Source organism: Erythrolamprus reginae, chromosome 1, assembly GCF_031021105.1.
Source record: "Erythrolamprus reginae isolate rEryReg1 chromosome 1, rEryReg1.hap1, whole genome shotgun sequence".
NCBI lineage: Eukaryota > Metazoa > Chordata > Lepidosauria > Squamata > Dipsadidae > Erythrolamprus > Erythrolamprus reginae.
Window position 1 is genome coordinate 130,995,269 of NC_091950.1, and position 16,353 is coordinate 131,011,621.

A 16,353-nucleotide genomic window follows, 5' to 3' on the forward strand; every position below is an offset into this window, starting at 1 on the left:
TCAGCTGATCAGCACACACAGGCATGCTGGAGCTGACATAGGGTAATGCCTTGTGTGCCCTCAGATATGGCTCCATGTGCTACAGGTTGTGGAGGTGTCACAGGTCTACCATCACTGGGCTATAAACATGTCCATGTGTCTGGCAGTCCATGATGAGAGCTTTCCTCTCTAGCTTTCTAATCAAACACAAAGAGAGCAACTTCCAGCATGCTGCCTCCCACCCAAATACATAACCTCCCACCCCCACCCCCGGTTTCTATGGCAGCTGAAGCAAGCAATAGAATGGAGGCTGACAGACTGATTGTTAGTTATTGGCATCACTGACATCTCAATTCCTAGCCCGGTGGTTTTTTAAAAAAAGCAAATAATTGATGTTATGCAAAGGAACACCTCTAGTGACATTTACCAAATCTGCTGACATCCCTCATAAATAAATACAATAAGCTTAACAAGTTTTTTTTAAAATCATACAAGAATAAGGACATAAGAAGCACATCAAGCAGAGTGCCTCGGAGGAGTCGCATCTGGCGAACATCAGATGAGAAAAATCTGATGGACTGAAATAACTGTGATCTAGAGAAACTGATCATCCAACAAGATGGATGGAATACATCTTTTAAATAGATGCAATTCTCTTTTTCACAATGCATCTGCCCTATGCTTTACTGAAACTTGGCTAAATGAGGAAATGGATAATAATAGCATGGATTATACTGGGGCTTCAGATACCTGGAGCAGACAGGATTGCAGAATTATCAGGGAAAAAAGGGAGGAAGCTTATGTATATATATCATCAACAGCTGGTCTCAGGAAATAACCATAAAACAAAAATTCTGTGATAAAAACTTGGAATCATTATTTATTAACTGCAAATCCTTTTATTCTCCTTGAGAGATTAATTCATTCCTAATATTTGCGGTTTACATACATCCACAAGCATCTGCAAAAAAAGGCATTAAGAACTGATCAAATTATGGAGGCTGAAGCCAAATGCCCGGATTCACTGGCCATTATTTTGGGACATTTAAACAAGGCAAACTTAAGGGAAGAGCTACCAAAAAAACTTTCAGCATGTCTATCGTCCCACCAGAGGCAAGAATATCTTGCCACTGCTACACAACACTAAAAGATGCTTACCATTCCTTATCACAAGCAGTTGTGGGGAACTCTGATCATTGCATGATTCACCTTGTACCTGAATCTTATAGACAAAGATTTAAAACCACAAAATCAGCAACTAAATTAGTGAGGACTTGGACTGAAGAGGCAAAATTAAACTATAGGTTTACTTTGACTGCACAGACTGGAATATTTTTGAAGATACCTCTGCAGACCTGGATGAACTCACAGAGACTGTAACATCATATGCCAGCTTCTGTGAAGACCTATGTGTACCGACCAGGAACTTGTAAATATACAGTAACAATAAACCTTGGTTCACAGCTAAACTTAAGCAATTATGTCGTTCCAAAGAGGAAGCCTACAGAAAAGGTAATAGAAAGCTGTACAATCAGGCCAGAAATGTATTAACAAAGGAGATAGGAGCTCCCTTTGTTTTGGCCTGATCAATTAATGTTGTGTAAAATTCTCTCAATCTTGTGCACTTTAACAATTTCACATGTTTTGTCCTAGTATGTACTTCTTGCATACAGATTACTGTATATCATTTTTTTTCAGTTTGCTAAATATTCTGGATCTCTTTATATTCAAATCTAGTCCATTTATGTTAATTGAAATCAACTTAATTTAATCCTCCATATTTATTCAAGTTGCATTAAGGCTTTCACCAATCTAGTTATCCTTATATCTCTCTGCTCTTTCAGATGAGGTGCCATTGCTCCTTCTAATTTCTAATGTAGGGTTGTTTCTGTATCTCCACTAGTGCTTCTTTTTATTGCTTCCTTTTTTTGGTTTCATTTCTCTTATTCCTTCCTCTGATTGAATAAAATTTTGCCTAAAGAAAATTTCTGCCTTATTAACTGTGTCCAGTCATAGTCTTTGCTCTTGCCATACTACCATTATGCCTTCCAGTGTCAACCATCTGAAATTTACTCCTCTCTCAATCTTTCTTCATTAGAAACTTTCTTCATTAGAAACTGATATTCCTTTCTTAAATCTCTTATTCTTCTTGGTACATGTTTCAAGGCAATGATCTCTTTTTCTTTATATTTAATTTCCTCAATTTCTGCAGGAATTCTGTTCTCAATGCTTTCTTTGTAAAGCTCACATGAACTTCTCTGGGCAGTTTATATCTCATTGCATATCTAGTATGTACTCTATAAGCTTCATCTTTATCATTCAGCCATTTTTCGTTGCTTTCCTTCAGAACATCTGCCAATGGCTCCACCATGAGCTCAACCAGATTTTCTCCCTTGTCTTCCATCACATTTTGAAATCGTAGATAAAATTCTGATCGGTTCATTGCTAATATTATGATGGTTCACTCCTGTCTTCTGTCAAAATCTGCCAGCTCCCCCACCTTCATTTCAGTTGCTTCAACTTTGCTTTCCACTTTTTGTAGACGTTCATTTTTTGCAATCAATTTATTCATTTCTTTCATACTTTCTGCCATCTTGCCAACATTATCTTTGACACCTTCAATGCTGTCTTTAATATCTTTAACACCTTTAATGTCTTCATGCATCTCTTGCAACTCTAACATCATATTATATAATTCCACTATTAGCTTGTCGCCATCCATTGATTTCTGACCCAGATTGGGTGCTGGTGCTGCGGCTGCTCCTGTTGAATATGTTATCTTTTTTTATACCATTCTTATCTTTGACCCAAATAGGATTATATTTGTAATCCAAATGTGATGTGGCAATCCCAAAAGAAAAATTAAAAAATTAAAAAATGAGAAAAATAGAAAAAAAATTAAATTATATCCAATTGGAGAAAAAAAGTAGTATTAAAAAGGGGGGAATCAAGACTCTAATTTAAAAAAAAATAAGAAAAAAGAGAAAAAATATGAAAAACAAAAGAGGCCAAAAGTAAAAAAATAATCCAGTTCAATATAATAAATGTAGGAAGAAAAAGAAAGAGGAAAATCTTAAGTATCCAAACTTAGACCAGAAGATGAGCAAAGCTTCAGGCTCTTGTTGCCTTAATCCAATCCAATTTTAAAAATCCTCCCAAAATATATATATTAAAGGCTTTATCTTAGGAAAGAGGACACTATCCCCTCATTTCTTACACTCCCAAACAATTATTAAATAGCAGTAAAATGCTTCTTCTGCTGCTGATAACCGGAAGCAGCCCTTTCTGGCTGCCTCCCTCTTTTAGACTTCTGTTTCTGGTCTTTATTTATCAAACTTTTAAGTTTTTCTAAAATCAACTTTTCCACGGAACTTCAGTCACTTCAATTCTTTAAATCATCAATAGTTAATTTTCTCACCCAAGCGGCTAAATGATCTTATTTCCACTCTCAAATACTTCTGGGATTGCTCCCAATTAGCTAATGGTCAGGGAGCTCGCTGTTGCTACTTACAGGGGCTTGCAATCATGATTCACAGCAGGTACACCCCTTTTCTCATCTCTCCTACAGAGAGACTCTGTCCCAAAATAGACCCCCAAAAGCTGTGGTTCAATCAGTTCCCATGGTGAGCTATCGAGGGAAGTGACCGTGTCATCCCAGCATTGGCTCCTCCTCCCAATGTTAACAGCTCTAATTTACATAATACAAATATAATTCTCCTGAACCAATATAATGTACTGTATTACAATTTATAACAATATAATAAAAAGAAGGGGAAAAACCTTTCCTCATTTGCTAAGGCAGGGGTGTCAAACTCCATTTTATTGAGGGCCTCATCAGGGTTGAATTTGACCTTGGGGGGGAGCAGGGGGGGCTTAGCTTGAGTGGTCATGGCTAACTTGACATCACTCCTGTTAGGGGTGCCTGTGGCGGCCCGAGCACCCTGGCAGCAAAAATGGACTCCTGTTTTCAAGTGCAACGGCCTCCTGAAATCATCTGCCAGTGAAAATGGAGTTTGGGAGGCCCACAGGCATTTGTAGAGGCACCGCAGGGCAGTCCCATTGATCTAAGTGCCCTGCAGGCCAGATCCAGCCTTTGGGTCTTAAGTTTGATACCCTTGCGTTAAGGCTTCAGAAGTTCAATTCAACATAATTAAATAATAGCAGAAAACTGGATTTTCTTTTTTTCCTTTGAAAACATTTTGCTTCTCATCTAAGAAACTTCTTCAGTTCTAACTGTCATGTATCTAGTTCAGCAAACAATCAAATGAGAACACCATTTAAATGAACCTAGTATTTTATTATCATTCAAATTTATAAACATGGATGTTGCATGTGCATACATGCATATATGTGAACTCCTGTTTTATAAATAAGGATAGCTAACAGCCATACATTCTTGATGATATTCTGGAATTGGCAGCCTTCAGCAGGTAGCCTCTTCCTAAGACTCCCATTCCCCATAAATTGCATCAACCAATATTGGCAGTAAGCTACAAACTGATAATTTCCTTTTGTTTGCCAGTATAAACAAATAGGTAACAGGAATGTAAATCCTTTCTTAGGCTTTATTGAAAGCCATTTTAAAATCTATAACCCCTGCAGCCCAAACTAGTAGAACTTTACCTACCCCTGCTTTAAACCCTGATAATCTCTACATATTAAGAGAAGGAACAGCCCATTAGAACAGAGAGTCTAGTAAACTAAACTTGCACTAAAATAGAGTCTTATCAGAACAGTAAGTTCTCTTAGGACTCTGGATTTCCCCTTGTAATAAACCAGGGGGCTTTAGCTAGCAACAGAAAGCATCATAAATGTGTCTTGCAGTGGAGAAGCAGCTCCTGGACAAATGGAAGTGCCTTCTCGGAATTAAATTGCCTTGATTTTTCTTTGCCTGGCAGGCAAGTGAGATAATGAAGAAATCTGAACCAATAAAAGCTGCATTATTTCAATTCCCCAGTCCCATTTACTCTCTGCTATTTTCTCATGGTTATCCTTGGAGTTTGAAGAAAGGCAAGACCTGCCAAATTATCCCTACCCTTCAGAAAATAATTTTCCAGTTTGCTAATGTGGTCTCTACCTACCAACCAACCTTAAATATAGAAGATTAAAGGTTTTGTTATACATTTGTTTGTAGACAGGATCCTTTATAACTTTTATAACTGTTCCCCCTTCTCATAAAAATGAGAACGATGAAGAATTATTCTAATGGGAAATTTATTGCAAAGCCCCATGTACTGTCAGTTAGTGCAAATTACGTATATATAAAAAAACAGTTCACTAATTTCTTGTTTCCAGGATAGCTGGTCCATCGCTTACAGCTATTTATTTAATGACCATTTAAAATTAGAAGGACACTGAAAAAAGTGACTTGTGACCAGTCCTTGCACTTATTATCAATGCAGCCTTCCCATGGTCATGTCACAAAAAATTAGGTGCTTGGCAACTGACATGCATTTACAATGGTTGCAGCATCCTGGAGTCACATCAGCCCCATTTGTGGCCATACAGTAAGTCATGTGAGCAAAATAAATAAATAAAAACATTAAAATTGAGAAATGGAATGTTCTTTGTGTTTTTAAGTGAGAAAGGGAATATTAAAGATCTTACTGAAGCTATCAAAGCCGGGTGATCTAAGAAACCAATATTAATGAGTGATATGATGGGCATCTTTAACTTCTACGGAGAAAGCTTCAAAATAGTACTTTGACGGTGCATCAATGCAGGGTATCCATTTCACTAAAGCATCAAACTTTTTGATTTCATGGCACAATTAATTAGAGGCTCTGTTCATGGTTATCAGTGGTACACATCCAATTTTATTACCTCAGAGATTTCAGTTCAGAAATGCTACAAATAAACTACTGAGTCTATTCTGAGAAGAACATAGTTACAATGTGGAGGAGCACAACCAGGGTTAGGCTACTGCCCGGATGGGGGGGGGGACATAGTGGGGTAGCAAAAATGGAGCTCCACCCCAGAGCACCCAATTTGCCCTGAAAGATGTTGAAAGAAAATGCAGGGCGTCCTGCATAAGCCACACCCACAGTGTGGTAGTAAAAATTTTGTTAGCCCTTCACTGAGCACAACCCGTGATCCCAGCACTGAGTAGCAATGCTTTTGTACAATGAGCAAATATAGACCGAGTCACTATTTTACTACTTAAGGTTTGACTGATACAAAGAGATATACTGTATACTGTAAATATGTGAAAAGATTAAAACATAACACCTTACTATCGGTGGTGATATTTAAATAATTTAACAACTGGCTCTCTGCCCTAATGACCAGCTTGGTAGACGTGGCTGGGTGGTCATGTGACTGAGTAGGCGTGGCCAACTCAACATCACTCATGTTGAGGGGCGCTTCGCCTCACCCTGTCTCTCATGATCAGGGGATGCTGCAACGGTTGTGAATGTGAAAAACAATCATAAGTCACTTTTTCCAATGCCATTGTAACTTTGAATGATCAACTGTTGTAAGTCAAGGATTACTGTACAAAAATACAAAAAGCTCTCTTTTTTGCAAAAATACAAAAAGCTCTCTTTTTGGCAAAAAGCTGCCCTGAATATCAATCATTAGATTCAACATGGGGAATACACACTGAAGATCAATGATAGTCACAGCCGTCATGGAAACCTAAACCATTCTGTTTGAATACCTTCCTTTTCATCAGCAATACTTGCAACCAGAGTTACAAATCAGGCAGGGTGCCAGAGCATATTGAGGAATTAAAATAGTTAAAATGCAATGATAACTATCAGCAGCCAACTCTTGCTCAAAAAGTGAAATCCTTTAGCATTTAAGCTCTTTAGAAAGTGGGTGGGCACACTTGGGCTACAAAATGCTGAGCTAAGAGACAAATTAACAAAGTATATAGGGGACCCAGGTTCAAGTCTCTGCCTTCCCAAGCTTGTCAGGATCACAATAAAATTTGTATATGCCACAGATATCTAAATAAACTTCAAGGCTGGTGCCATGTTAGTAAACTATATTATCATGAGGGGAAACTAAAACAAATTGGAGGAAGGGTACCTCCTATTTTTAATTTTTTTTTACTATCAGTGAGAAATCATGTGTCTTGCCTTATGATGACCAATGTGGTTGCTATTTTTGCTTAGATATGGTCAATTGACTAATCAAATAAAATTGAATTGAATTGACATCAATGGGTCTAATACAATAGATTATTAACAGACAGCATATTTGAAAGATTTCTGATTGCCATAAAATATATATTTTCTGTAATTTGGGTTTAGTTTGCAAATCTGTATGAATTTTACACTACTCTGCATATATTAGATTTGTAGAGGGTTCTTAAGATCCAGAGTGAAGATGTTGTGGCGACTTGCTTGGGATATCTGTCATTGTTGTAGAGGCGGTTTATTTCATTAATTCTGCTTTTATTTAATATTACTGTGAGCCATCTAGGAGTACTGTATATAAGGCAGAGAGCTATGTAAGTTCTAAATAATGTAATTACTTTTTTAAACAGGTGTAGAAATTTCTATGATGAGCTATTCTATTACTGGAGCTAGCAGCACTAATGCTATTTGAAAAGCTGAAATATTAATTATTATCACTGTCTCCAGTGATTCTGATAAAGTTACACTACTACAAAAAAGTGACAAAGAAATTATTGCAATTTAGATCATCGACATTTTCTGAACTTGTCTGCTTTTAGTCTTTTGCAAATTCAAAAGGGGGGAGGGGACTGAATTTACCTTGAAGAGTAAAATTAATATAGTGGTTAGACTGAATTTCAGTGAAAGTCGCATTAATATCTGTGGACATATCTTTAGCACAGATCAAGAGCAGGGCATTACCTTGACAAAAAGTAAATTGAGTTTCTAATAACATTAAATCATAAGAAGATAGCAGAGAACATTTAGGGAAAAGATTATACATATAGGATGTTTAAAATCTCTCCATATAAACAATGGAAAATCTAGGTCAGTTAATGTTGATAACCAGGAAATGCATTCTTCAGTAAGCTTGTTACTAATGTCAGGTAGCTGGCAAATAAGTGTGATAAATCAATTTAATGGAAATTTCAGAACTGTACCCAGGAATGAAAACGAATTAATAGTGTCTGTTAAAGAGGCAGACATAAATAATAACAATTTGCAGATAGAGTCAAAATGATATGACAAACTCTAACAATCATTTAACAAAGACCTTAGATGAAAAGGATTCCACTCCAAATATATCTTTGCAGTTTTATAGCGTGGCATCACATATTCCTCCTTTCTTACTAGACCTAGCAGAAGGTCTCAATGTCAATCATGCTGGGCACCATGCCAAGAGAATTAATGAAGCAGTGTAATAGCTCACACAGAGGCCCAATGATTGCACTTAACGTGTATCTGCAAACGAGGGTTTGCAAAGTTGCTGTTTTGTTTATGACACACATTTCTCTTCTGTTCCACTGATTTCTTTATTAGTGCACTTGAAGAGAGCAACATGAGCCTTTGTTTCTGCTCCAGGCACCAACCGCTGAATTCCAGCGCTGCTTATTCGCTGCCTGAGATTTAGGAGGGCTGACATGCCAGCTACTGTATTAACTGCTAAGTATTTCTCTGCAAACGTACAAGATAATCTAAAATTGAAAAAGGGATTCCCCCATAAATAAAAAGGACAGAGAATATAATTTTGGAAGTGAGGATATTGAAAAAGGACATTAACTTACAGCTGATCTAGTATGAAATATGGCTTGGAAGAATTATTCTGTCCCCAGAATAGGGACTCCACCAAATTATGTTCAAGAGAGCTTTCACCTCACTTAATAGATTTAGATTATGGCCAGCGATGGGCTACGAGCCGGAACGCTAAATTGTGCTCGCCGCGGCGGCTCGTAAGTTATTGCGGGACCAGCGTGATTTTGCTGCTACACCTGTGGAGGTAGCAAAATTGCGCCCATGTTTCAGTGAGATTTTACCTGTGGCTCCGTGCGTGATTTTGCTACCATTACAGGTGCAGCAGCAAAATCGTGCTGGTCCCACAAGAACTTACTAGCCGCGGCGGCGAGCACAATTTAGCGTTCCGGCTCGTAGCTCACCCCTGATTACAGCTCTCAAAATAATAATTTATTAAATTTGTGCGCCTCTTCCTGACTATCAAATACTCTGGGTGGCTCTCAAAAAAGGTAATTGCAACAAAATCATTAAACATGGGGGGGGGAATGAAGAATAAAAGAGGGCAAGTTTCCCACCCTTTGGTCAGCAGGTTGGAGAGGAGAGAGTGAAGACTTTCTAGATGCTAGCAAAAGCTTGGTTTCTAAACACCAATCAAATAAATTCAAAGCACAAAAACCAGTGAGATATAAGAAGCTGGATAAATAAAAGTATTTTTTCTTTCCCCTCACCAGCAATTTGATTACGGTAATTGCACTGGATTGCTGTCCCCAAGGGGCTTTTGAGAAGAAGAAAAAGAATGGCAAAAAGGTAGTCCACTTTTTAGTCTTATAAAACCAACCATTTCCCCCAATAGTCTTCATTTTCATCCAACCATGAGAGACCAATTGCTTCTACATTATACAGAATAGAATAGAATTATTGGCCAAGTGTGATTGGACACACAAGGAATTTGTCTTGGTGCATATGCTCTCAGCGTACATATACACCCTAAAGAAAATTTGAATGCAAGAGCAACTTTAAAATATGTGGACTTCAACTCCCAGAATTCCATGGAGATGGCTGGGGAATTGTGGGATTTGAAGTCCACGTATTTTAAACTTGGGAAGGTTGAGGAACGCTGCTCTATAGTTTACAAATCCCATGGCTTTACACACTCTAAAGCTTGGCTAGCAACTCAATCACAGCCATTTTAATCCCCCCTGCCCCCAGTAACTGAGGATTGCCAGAGATGTGATGATGCAATCATATCAGCAGATGAAGTGGAAGGACAATTTTCAGCCCTGTTAAATCCTGCTGAAGAGTGGGTTTAAAGCTGAAAGAGGCTTAACCCACTTATTTTACTTGGGGTTTTGCTGTCACCCTACCTAAAGCAGAATATCATGCTGTTGCTTTTTTATCAGTTTGCAACTAAATTTCAAGGATATGCTTTGGAGGCACTGTGAGGACTGCATGTTGCTCATGTTCTAATGTGAAGGGCATACATGATCTGAAGGACTCTTTTTCTATATTAATTCTCTTCATGATCTCAAGGATACTTGAAGGCTTTGTAATACAACATAAATGAAAGTCAGTTTTCTTTGTGTTCTTTTAACTTTTTAAATATCAATATGCAGAGGTTGTTACCTGAAGAATATTTCTACTGTTGAGAATTGAGACCTTGAAATTGAGACCTTGACCCAAAGACACTGGGCATTCTTTCTTCCTTATTGCTCCCATCATAACTGCCCTGTTCCCCAGGGCAGCGTATTAGGTCCTACTCTTTTCATTCTCTACATCAACGACCTCTGCGATCATATCACAAGCAACTATGTTATTTTTGCCGATGATGTAAAACTTTTCAACACCACGGACAGCACATTTACTCTCCAAAAAGACCTTGATTTTGTCTCAGATTGGTCTAACAGCTGGCAACTTCAAATATCAACCAACAAATGCTCTACCCTCCACATCGGCAAAAAGAATCCTAACCTCATATATAAACTGAATAAACAAATTCTCACAGCCAACCCACACTCAGTAAAAGACCTTGGAATACTAATATCAAATGACCTAAGTGCTAAAACCCACTACAACAATATCGCCAAAAAGGCTTCCAGAATTGTTAACCTGATCCTACGTAGCTTCTGCTCCGGCAATCTCACACTACTCACAAGAGCTTACAAAACTTTTGCCAGACCCATCCTTGAATACAGCTCATCTGTCTGGAACCCATACCACATCTCGGAAATCAACACCCTTGAAAACGTCCAAAGATATTTCACCAGAAGAGCTCTTCACTCCTCCACTTGAAACAGAACACCCTACGAAAATAGACTAACAATCCTGGGTCTAGAAAGCTTAGAACTGGGACGCCTAAAATACGATTTAAGTATTGCCCACAAGGTCATATGCTGCAACGTCCTACCTGTCAATGACTACTTCAGCTTCAACCGCAACAACACAAGAGCATGCAACAGATTCAAACTTAATATTAACCGCTACAAATTTGACTGTAAAAAATATGACTTTAACAATCGAGTTGTCGAAGCGTGGAACTCATTACCGGATTCAATAGTATCAACCCCTAACCCCCAACATTTCTCCCTTAGACTATGCACGATTGACCTCTCCAGGTTCCTAAGAGGTCAGTAAGGGGCGTACATAAGTGCACTAGTGTGCCTTTCGTCCCCTGTGCAATTGTCTTTCCTTTATCTCATATATCATATATATTTTCTTCCTTTCATATATCTTTTCCTCTATTTTTATATTTTTCTTTATATATATTACCTCATGTCTATTCTCTACTATATGTATTGTGTATTGGACAAAATAAATAAATAAATAAATAAATAAAAATAAAAATAAATAACAGTGCCCAGGGGTGGGTTCTGGATTACCTCACTGCCAGTTTGCCTCCTGATGTGCTGCGTGGGCATGCACACATACACAGTGCTAAAAACCCAGCTTCTGTGCATGCGCAGAAGCAAAAAACAAAATGGTGCCGCCTATGATGCTTCCAAGAGAACCAGTTCAGGAGTGTGGCAGGCTTGGGTTGCTGCTGGTTCCAGCAACCCAGGCTGCCAAGTTACTAATGGTTCCATAGAACCAGGAGGAACTCACCTCTGACTGTGTTTTTCAACCTCGGAACTTTAAGATGTGAACTTCAACTCTCAGAATTCCATGGGGATACCTGGGGAATTCTGGGAGTTGAAGTCCACTCCTATTAAAATTGCTTAAAGGTTGAGAAACACTGCTCTAAACTACCATCAATTACCGATCAACTAAGATCCCTTCCACCTCATCTAACAAAAATAATACAGCCATTTGCTAATACCTTCTTAGTAATCACACATGCCCATTGGTAATTTAGAATTATTTGCATAGCACATACTTTAAATCCTTTTAGAAGGTACATAACAGGGGGAAAGAAGACAAATGCTGCTTTCTGACAAAGTTCAGAAATGTGAGTCAGACAATTTCAGCTTTTCTCTGTCATATTACAGGACGGAAGGAGAAAGTTGAAATTTAAATAGCTTCCCTAATGAAGGGGCAATTCAAATGTGCATTAGTTAGCAGGTCCTGGATTCTACACTTCATTTCTGTTTCACAGACTTCCTTCCAATTTAAGAATGTGCAGCTAAGAAAAATAAATTGAACACCAGTAATGAAAATATGTTTTATTTATTGATACTTATAACCCATCTCAAGTCAAGTTTACTTTTAATCATCATATATATCCTGCTGACATCTCTCAGATTCCACAAATTGGTGGCACATAAAAATCCTTTTTTTTTTTGATAAATGCTTCTTAAACCTACAAAATTATAACAAACACTAATGTTGTTATTTATTATCTCCAGTAGGTGGTGGCAGCATATAGAGGGTTCCATAAATAGAAAAACCAAACACCATTGAATAGAAACCTGCCACTGAATCTCTAAAACAGTCTAAACACTTAGAAAAACATTATTATTTTTTAAAAAAATCTGGGAACATTTTAATAGCATGTTTAACAGTTACACTCTCAAAGTGTAGGTATTTTTAGGGGAATGTTTTCAAGAGCTAAACTGCATGTTTTTAAAAGTGTCAGGGTGACACTTTAAATATATCTTTAAATATAAAAAGGGATTTACTTAAAAACAAAAGTTTTATGGCATTTGTCCCGTCCCATCCTATACCATACCATGCCATAGCATACCATACGACACTATTCTATACTATTTCATACCATATCATACCATGCTATCCCTGCTGGGGGAAAAGAAAGATGAGCAGCTATATAAATGTTTTAAATAAACGAATCATCTGTTTAGTTTTATATGTCATTTTAGCTTTCCTTTTGGAAACACCAAGATTTCGTTAAATTGTGGTGACTATATAACTATGTTAAATTAATAATTAAAATCACATGATGGTAGAGAAACCACAATGGAAGAACACCAAGGGCACATTCAGCACTGTTGTAACTTTGAATAGTTATTGAATGAAAGGTTGTGAGTCAAGGACTAACTTCTCTTAGGAGGAATAAAGAGTCCTGAAGAGTTAATGTGCTCATTATAATTTCTTATTGAATCACTCTACAGATCTATTGTTTGGTTCAGAATCTGGTTTCCTCTGTTACTCAAACAGAGACTTCTTTAAAAGAAAAAAATACTGTGGCTCTTTTTTGTTGTTGTTACTTCCCAATGTGTATTTATTCTACAACTGATTGCTAAATGCTTTATGGCCTCATGATTTTGGGATATCATTCTAGCTTATTAATGTAAGCTCTTAATAAAACTTACCCACAGCTTGTTTCAAGTAAACTATCCCCAACTTGCAATGATGCCATTCCAAAGTCTGCTATTCGGATATTGTTCTTTTCATCCAATAGTAGATTTTCTGGTTTTAAATCTCTGTGGCTGTGAAGAAGGGAACAAAAAGGGGTTAATCCAAAGCAGTTGCTTCTCTTTGCATACAGTAAAATAGAATAGATCTATTGTCACTTTGAATGTACACTAATCAGTATACATTAAAATGACATTTCATTGCATACAGCTGTTAAAGGGTTACCACCACCTCCAATATATACTACATAAACATGAATAAATAAATAAATAAATAAATACATGTATGTATGTATGTATAAATACATGTATGTATGTATGAAAAAAATTAATAAATGCATGTATGAAGTATGTATGTATGTATGTATGTATGTATGTATGTATCCCGGTAAAGGGTATGGCTAGCTGATGAGAGCCAAGTAGCTTGAAATAGATCTATACTAGTTTCCTTTTATTTTCATTATCAACAAAATATCACACACACACACACACACACATATCTAACATATATTATATGACAAAGAGAAACAACACAGTGTAGTTTGGATGTATACATATACATGATGAGAAAAACGAATCTTGCAAGTTTACCAGACAGATGGCATAGGGAACAAAGCTGTTAGAGACTCTAGTAGTCTTGCTAGAAATACTTCAAAATCTTCTCCCAGAGGGGAGTAACAGAAACAGATCATGAAGTGGGTGTGTGGTGTCTCTAACAATACTCTGCGCTCTAAGCACATAGCACTTATAAGCAGTATCCTTAATAATGGAAAGCAAGCTTCTTATAATGCTCTTGACTGTCCTTACCACTTTCTGCATGGACTTTCTATCTGAGGCACTGCTATCACCAACCAAACAGTGATGCAGTTTGTTAAAATATGCTCAATCGTGCCTCTGTAAAAAGTAGCCAGAACAGAAGGAGAGGGATGTGCTCTCGTCATCCGATGCAGGAAATGAAGATGCACGCTTTACTAAGGGTGACATGTGGAGAGACCAGTTCAGATTGTTAGTTATCGGCACCCCCACAGATCACAGATCGTTTTGTTTCACTATTGTTTCAAAAGAAGCCTTTACACATTGCATTTACATTTGTCTATTTTGAAAAGTTAGAAAACTCATGCCACTTTTAAATTTTAAAAGTACACAATATATTAATAGGGTTAACTTGTGGTTTTGAAGAAGCGATTGCTCTTATTGATAGAAAAAAATGTCTAATGGAAGTAAGAGTGACCAACATTTTTTTAAAAGACATATCTTTCTCCTTTTCCTCCTTTCTTTGTTTGGAATAATAAGTTTTTTAGTGGAACCAGACTCAAATTTGTTATGGCTTAAATGTTGGAAAGAATGTGTAATTCAGTGGAAATTGAACTGCTGGCAGTCACCAGAATCAGTCTGTAATACTGTGTTCTAACCACTAGCCACCACTGCTCATTTCTGCTCCCTACTGAGCAATGCTCCCCCCTCCCACAGCATTTATGCATTCTGTAATCATTCAAATGAGATAATAAACACGACATTGTGATTCAAAATTAATCACGAATGGTAACTTTGTTCCAAAGTTTGTTTTTGTAGAAGGACTGTTCAGTGTCCCATCCCTTTGCAACTTTGGAACAATCTAGATATTATTGGTTTACTCTATTTCTCCTAGTTTGGTTTCTCTATTTATTAAATGATTCATATCCCATCCTGTTTAAAAGACTCTGGACAATTGACAGTCTTCACAACAGACTATCAAATAGCACAGTAAGCAAATGAAATAGCAGATAAAATTTGAATACTTAAAATTAAATAGATTTAAGCATTAAATTAGAATTAAAAATTAAAATTACAGACTAAGTATATCTGAGAAAACATGGTTCAGAAGCCAGCAACGTAAGCCTCAAACACTTTTCATTACTTTTATGAATACTAATTTCTGGGGGAAGATTTATTCCCCATAAGGATGGGTTGACTACTGAGAAAATCTACTTCCCATCTGCCAACAGTTTAACCTATGGGAGGAGATATCCACAGCATACTCAACTTGATTGACAGGTAGCTTTTGCCTGGAGAAAGTAGTTCCAAAGATAGTAGGGTATTGAGCCATCTGGACTCTGCTGTGCTCATAATACTGTATGTGTTTAAGCAACTCTTACATTATCTGACTGCATTCAGACAATCATTGTATACCAGTTGAAATTTCCAGGTAGAGACCTGAGAGACTTTTGATGTCCAATCGTTACTGTTTAGAACCATTTGCTTAGGAAGGAGTAAAACCATTGTAAAACAGGGGACGCCAATCAGCAACTCTTGTAGTTAGTTCAGGGGGTTAATGGTATGGAACACCATTGAGTGTTCTATAAGACCTAGGAGAGGTACACTCCAGCAAGATCTTAACAAAATTCATGCACAAGACCAAAAAATTATGATTTCCATAGTTCACTAAGCCTGGTTGAAACAGATACGTTCCAAGACCTCTCGCGATAATCGATTTTCCGCGGTATAGTGGTGCGGAAGTAAAAACACCATCTGTGCATGCGCACCCTTTTTTCCATGGCCGCACATGCGCAGATGGTGGAGCCGGGGAGCGACGAAAGTGCAACTAATATTAGATAAACATCTACAGTATCTAAATAAATAAAATAAACATCTCGCCGGTCGTCCGTTCGCCCGCCCGCCCGCCTGCTGCTCGCCGCTCATCCGTTTGCCCACTCGCCGCTCGTCTGTTCGCCCGCCCGCCGCTCGCCGCTTGTCCGTTCGCCCGCCGCTCGCCGCTTGCCTGCCCTTCGCCCGGCCACCCGCTGCTCGCTCGCCGCTCGAGAGCAAGAGGGGGAGAGATAGAGAAAGAGAGAGAAGGAAAGAAAGAAAGAGATGAGAGAGGGAGGAAGAGAATGACAGGAAAGAAAGAGACAGAGAAGTGACTCTTGGTATGACGTCATCGGGTGGGAAAAACCGTG

The 16,353-nt window shown here is 37.8% G+C and overlaps 1 protein-coding gene across 7 annotated transcripts in view; it reads right to left on the reverse strand.

Moving 5' to 3' along the window:
- BRSK2 (BR serine/threonine kinase 2) overlaps positions 1–16,353 on the reverse strand; it is a 585,161-nt gene that overhangs the window by 146,666 nt on the left and 422,142 nt on the right. For all 7 annotated transcript variants that reach the window (XM_070765086.1, XM_070765110.1, XM_070765119.1 and 4 more), the window contains exon 5: positions 13,376–13,492. In XM_070765086.1, the coding sequence (XP_070621187.1) occupies positions 13,376–13,492 (117 nt within the window). The remainder of the gene's footprint in view (positions 1–13,375; positions 13,493–16,353) is intronic.